General features: G+C 35.7%; 1 protein-coding gene across 1 annotated transcript; it reads left to right on the forward strand.

The window, feature by feature from the left end:
• Positions 1–1,006: 1,006 nt before the first annotated feature.
• On the forward strand, positions 1,007–4,622 carry LOC132182361 (plant/protein (DUF789)). The gene is made up of 6 exons (XM_059595589.2): positions 1,007–2,098; positions 2,236–2,456; positions 2,927–3,149; positions 3,492–3,577; positions 3,755–3,846; positions 3,986–4,622. Exons 1-6 carry the CDS (start codon positions 2,009–2,011, stop codon positions 4,234–4,236), a joined length of 963 nt encoding a protein of 320 aa, XP_059451572.1. The 5' UTR covers positions 1,007–2,008; the 3' UTR covers positions 4,237–4,622.
• The last annotated feature ends 948 nt before the right edge of the window (positions 4,623–5,570 follow it).

A 5,570-nucleotide genomic window follows, 5' to 3' on the forward strand; every position in this document is an offset into this window, starting at 1 on the left:
CTTGTAATTGGCTGATTGAAGTAAAGTTGGATACAATTTAGACATCCCCATAAAGAGAGTTGCATGATTCATTTGTTGCTCTTTTTGTCGGTGGAGTATTTGAATTGCGTATAATTTATAATTCAGACAGTTAATTGTTGAAATTTCTATTTCACAAAATTCTGGACAGAGATTTGCTGCACATGCAATGAGTTATGATAAGACACTCAAATCTCACTCTGCTTCAACAAGTATCCGAACATCTCGACTCTTCGGATTGCTTGAACAACTTAATAAAATGATGATGACATTTGGAATATATAGATATATGTCACATTATTAACAGTTGTAGGAGATTCATTTGTGCTGAGGTTTCTACATGTGGATTGCCTAAACCTTGTTCCTTGATGCTAGAGTATATACACCAATTTTTCCACTCAAAACTATTATATATTAAGAATTCAATTACCAATTTCGAACTAAATATATATAACATATTATATGGGGATCAAACTATTGGAATTATGATGTGGCTTAGTATAATCGAACAATAAATGGATTATAATTATTTAAAAAACATTATTATCATTGGTCTGGATCTTTTAGTATAGTGGTATCATTAGTTTAGACAATGAAAATAAAACAAAAAAGTTACAGAAGAATCAAATCACATATTTTCCATCTCTAGATTTATTTTGTATAGTTGAGTACACAAATAAAATAAATAAATAAAGTAGATAAAAGAGTGGAATAGTAGAATTTAATCTCTCACCAAATTCGGTTGAATATTATAAGTTGATGAATGAAAACTTCAAACATCACATGCTACTGTCCGTTCAAGTCATGGAACAAGTCCAATTATATATATATTTTTTTAAAAAAATATATACAAAAAATACAAAAAATTAAGAAGAATATAGGAAAAAGAAAGAAAAAGAAAAAAGAAAAGTTTTTATGCAAGTATCTTTCAAAGGGGAGACCATTGAGAGAGACAGATGAGTCCATAAATGATAAATCAGGTAATCAGATGCCTTAATTATTGCTGGGAATCGAAATTTTCTCCTTCAATCTCTCTCCTTTCTCTCTCACTATTCTCTACAAAATCGTTCTTTCTAGAATCCAAAAGCTCTGTTCCTATTGGATATTTCTGTTCTTTCCTTCTCTTTCTCTCAGTACCTCTCTTTGTTTTTGCTCTGCCTCTCTTTTCCGGGAAAGTTGATTCCTTTTTCATCTTTCCGTTACAAAATCCTGTCGATTCCTACGTTATAGCTCGGAGAGATCACCAAATTTTTTTTTTTTTCTTTTTTTTCCCAGAAAACATTGGGTTTCTGGTGAAAGAAAGCAAGTCGTTGCTTCTCCCAAACTTTCACTCATTTTGCCACGCTTTCTTTCTTCCTTCAAAATCCATCAAAATTAGGACCCTTTTTCTCTAATTCTCCGAGTTTTGCTTTTCTGGGTTTGATTTAGCTTGAAGAATTAACGCTGAATCGTCGCGACGTTTTACCATTAGTGCGTACCTTGAATTTTGAACAAAGCAGAGGTTGAGGTTTCTTTAAGGTTGGTTGAAAAGGAAAAGAAAAAAAGAAAAAAAAGAGAGTTCGAGAGGAAGAGGAAAACGACCATTTCCTTTTTACTGTTTTTCTGTTGGAAACAATTTACCGGGATTCGAATTCTCCGGTGTACGGAAAGGTCGTGGAATAGGCAACATTGCCAACGAAGACTCTCTATGTGTGTATGTGTGTGAGGGAGAGAGACATAGAAACAAAGAGATAGATTTTTAGTTCCCGTGAAACTTGCTGTCAAAACGTCAAAAAATAGAAGTCTTTCTAGACCAATTTTCTGCGTCCCTCACTCTCTCTAAAAGGGAAATCAAATCCCGACAAATTCTCTCTCCCTCTCTCGTTTCTCTCTCTATCCCCCTCTGTTTATCTCTGTTTCCTGGGTTTCCTCTGTTTTGCAGGGTTAGGAGAGAGAACTAGGATTTTCTCTCTCGTTTTCTCTCTATCTCTCTTTAAATTTTCTAAAAAATATGATTTGTGATAAAGTGTCAATGGAATCAAACCTTGAATGCTTCCTCCAATGCACAACCCCTGTGGTCCAATCGCAATTTCTTCCCAAGGTTTGTCCAATTCTTTTTGTTGTTTCGCTAATTTCCTTTGAATTTTCCATTTCCTTGGTTGTTTTCATGTAATTTGTTTCACTTTCAGGAGTAATTCGATGTATTTGATCGTTTTGTTTTGTCTTTCTTCGTTGCAGACTGAGATTAGAAACCTTAATCGTCTATGGCATCCATGGGAGAGAGAAAAAGTTGAATATTTCACCTTGGGTGACCTTTGGAATCGTTATGATGAATGGAGTGCATACGGCGCTGGAGTTCCCATCGCCTTGAACAACGGCGAGACCTTAGTTCAGTACTATGTGCCTTATCTCTCTGGAATACAAATTTTCACAAGCAGTTCTTCTGCAAATGGTTTGAGGTATCCCTTCATTTGCAATCTTCCTTTTGTTTTAATTTGTTTGTCCTAGATACTGAATTATTCTAGTAGTAACTTTTACAAAGGTTGTCTAATTTGATTACCTATGCTTGTATCTGCAAATGTTGGGTTTGATAAGGTCCAGTGTTCTTCAATAACTTGGATAATTGAAAAATTTTGGGAGCCCATGTGGAGTAGTTGAGGGTTTATTGGTTTGTTGACTACCTGGATAATTGGTGCTGGAATTCTTCAATTAGTTGTATAATTGAAATGCTCAAAGGACCCATATGGGCCAGTCAAAGTTTATTGATTTGGTCATTAATATCTTGTTTTTAAATCTAGCTGGGAAATTAGTTCACCTGTGCATTATATGGCTTACTACAAAATTGATCAATGACAATATTCGTTTTAATTTTAAGTAGCTGTGTTTTGGACCAAGTAATATTGACAATAAGGTTGAATGAGTTTTTCAGGGAAGAGAATGAGTCCGGGGACTATGAAACGAGGGATTCCTTTAGTGATTCGTGCAGCGATGAGAGCGAGAGCGAAAAGCAATTGGGATGGGATGGATGTTCCTCAGAGGATGGAGGGTCTGAGCAAGACAATCTGTGGCATCTGAGTGATAGATTGGGGTCCCGTAATTTTCAGTACTTTGAGAGATCAACTCCTTATGCTAGAGTTCCTTTAATGGATAAGGTACCTTTCTTTACTTTCGTTAGCATTTCTTCTGTCTGTCTCTCTCTCTCTCTCTCTCTCTCTCTCTCTGTCTTTTTCCTTAATAAGACTGAGCAAGCATGGGAATGACTAGAACATTTGTGGATTTCTTAGAATCATTTGAAATCCTTTTCATGATTGGCATCTAATAAAGATAGAATGAAACTTTTGACTTGAATATGAAACTAAATTTTCCTAACTCTGGATAATTTCCTAATGAATACTGTATAATTATGACCATTCAACTCATAGAATCCCTTTAATCCCTTAATCATATAAAGGGTGTAGATTCCATTGACAATTTTGTTGGTTCCTTACTTTCAGATTAATGGATTAGCTCAAAGATACCCTGGATTGATGTCATTGAGGAGTGTGGATCTTTCTCCAGCTAGCTGGATGGCAGTTGCTTGGTCTCTCTCTCTCTCTCTCTAAACCTTAAGTTTTTGTATTAGCTTGATCTGACATTAAGATTGTAGCACATGTGTTATTATCACTATCATTGAAAATCAGTAAATGATTATTTCCACATGTTTAATATTAATACAAAAGATGTGATAATAATTTTTTCTCATGTTTATAATTTTCAGGTATCCCATTTATCACATTCCCATGGGAAGAACCATAAAGGACTTGTCCACATGCTTCCTCACTTACCACACCCTTTCATCTTCATTCCAAGGTATTCTCCACGCCCATGTGTGTTTATGTTGTTTTAATGAACTTTATTCTTGCCTTTATTACTTTTATTCGCCGAAAGCTCCATATACGAATGATATTTGCTTACAAAATACGCAATGGGGATGTTTATGCCCATGTAGATATGGACCTTGAAGATGATCTTGGGTGCGCCGAAAGAAAGAGAAAGGAAGGGGATGGAATCTCTCTTCCCCCATTTGGTTTGGCTACTTACAAGATGCAAGGAAACGTGTGGGTCTCAGGCAATTGTGGCCGGGACCAGGAGCGGCTGGTGTCGCTTTTGAGCGTGGCGGATTCATGGCTAAAGCAACTAAGGGTCCAGCACCAGCACCATGACTTCAACTACTTCACGGGGATCAGACGTGGGGGTTGACCACCAACATCCTTTTTCTTTTTGATCTTTGGTTTTGTGCTCTTTGGTTGGAGTTTTAGGCCTTCGAGTGTGAGGATTGTAGTTGATACTTCTTGTCTTTGAGCTTCATTGACAGGCTTACTTAGGAGCCGGCTTTATGTGAATGCTACTTGACCTTGAGTTTTACTGTCTGCCTGCTGTTTATGTGGTTAATAGGTGACTTTGTGTACACTGTTGAGTCAGATCTGAGGGAGATGGAGGAGAGGATCTGAGAATATGACTTCTTATTTTTTTTTTTTTTTTTTTTTTTTTTTTTAAAAAAATGGATTCTGTAATATATGCTCTTGAACATAATGGAATCCTGCGAGATGAGGAAAATGCCAACAGGTTGATCCATTTCTTTTGTATGACATTAGTTATAAATTCTGCTATATTTGTTTTGATATTATATTAAATAATCACTTATTAAGCTTCAACTAATAAGAAATGGTTAGGGGTGGCAATTCAAGTTCGTATGTCAGGTTTGAGTTGTGTTGATGCACATATATAAGACTATATATGTTAATTGTAATTCAACTTATTGTGTTGGAGTCGTGTTAAGTTTGTAGGTTGTGTTAAAAACTATTAACTTTTACGTTGCGTGTTTGTTTTAAATCGTGTCGAGGTATGAGTAAAAGATTATATAAGTCAATTTTAATTTAATTTATTTAATTAAAGAAATTAGACTTCTCAACCCTAATTACTAGTTTGAATTTTCATTCTCCTTTTTCTTTTGCTTGAGCAGACATGTAAAAAAAAAAAAAAAAATTATTAATTTATGTTAGGTTCGTTGGTTGTGAAAAAAATTCGGTATAATAGGCGTAGGTGAATTTAATTATTTATTTAACATTTTAAGTAAATGAAACTTTCCATTACCACTTCTGATAATTCGATTGAAGAAGAAGAAGACATTGGAATTTGTGGAACTTTGCTTGCATCAAATGGAAGCCTCCCATATTGGGAGCCAACAACCCCACTAAAATCCTTTTCTCAACAAGTTTGGGGCTAATCCCAAGCCATCTATAAAAGTGCTACTTTTGGACATCAAGAAACTTAGGGTTGACTTTGAGTCTTCCCATCACTAGGGGGGGTCAGTAGGGGGGGGGGGGGGGGGGGGGGGGAGGGGGTTGGCAATGCTGCCAAGTGGCTATTTTAAATGTTGGAATTAATACTTATTATTAGATGGTTGTGGTACTAAAAGCTAGATGGACAAAAGTTTGACCTTTAAACTTATCCAAATGTATTGAGAAATTGGCTTTTCTGGTTAAGCTGCACTCTTTTTCATCAAGTCAAATGATCTATGCCCTGGGGTTGGC

Source organism: Corylus avellana, chromosome 5 (assembly GCF_965113065.1).
Source record: "Corylus avellana chromosome 5, dhCorAvel1.hap1.2, whole genome shotgun sequence".
NCBI lineage: Eukaryota > Viridiplantae > Streptophyta > Magnoliopsida > Fagales > Betulaceae > Corylus > Corylus avellana.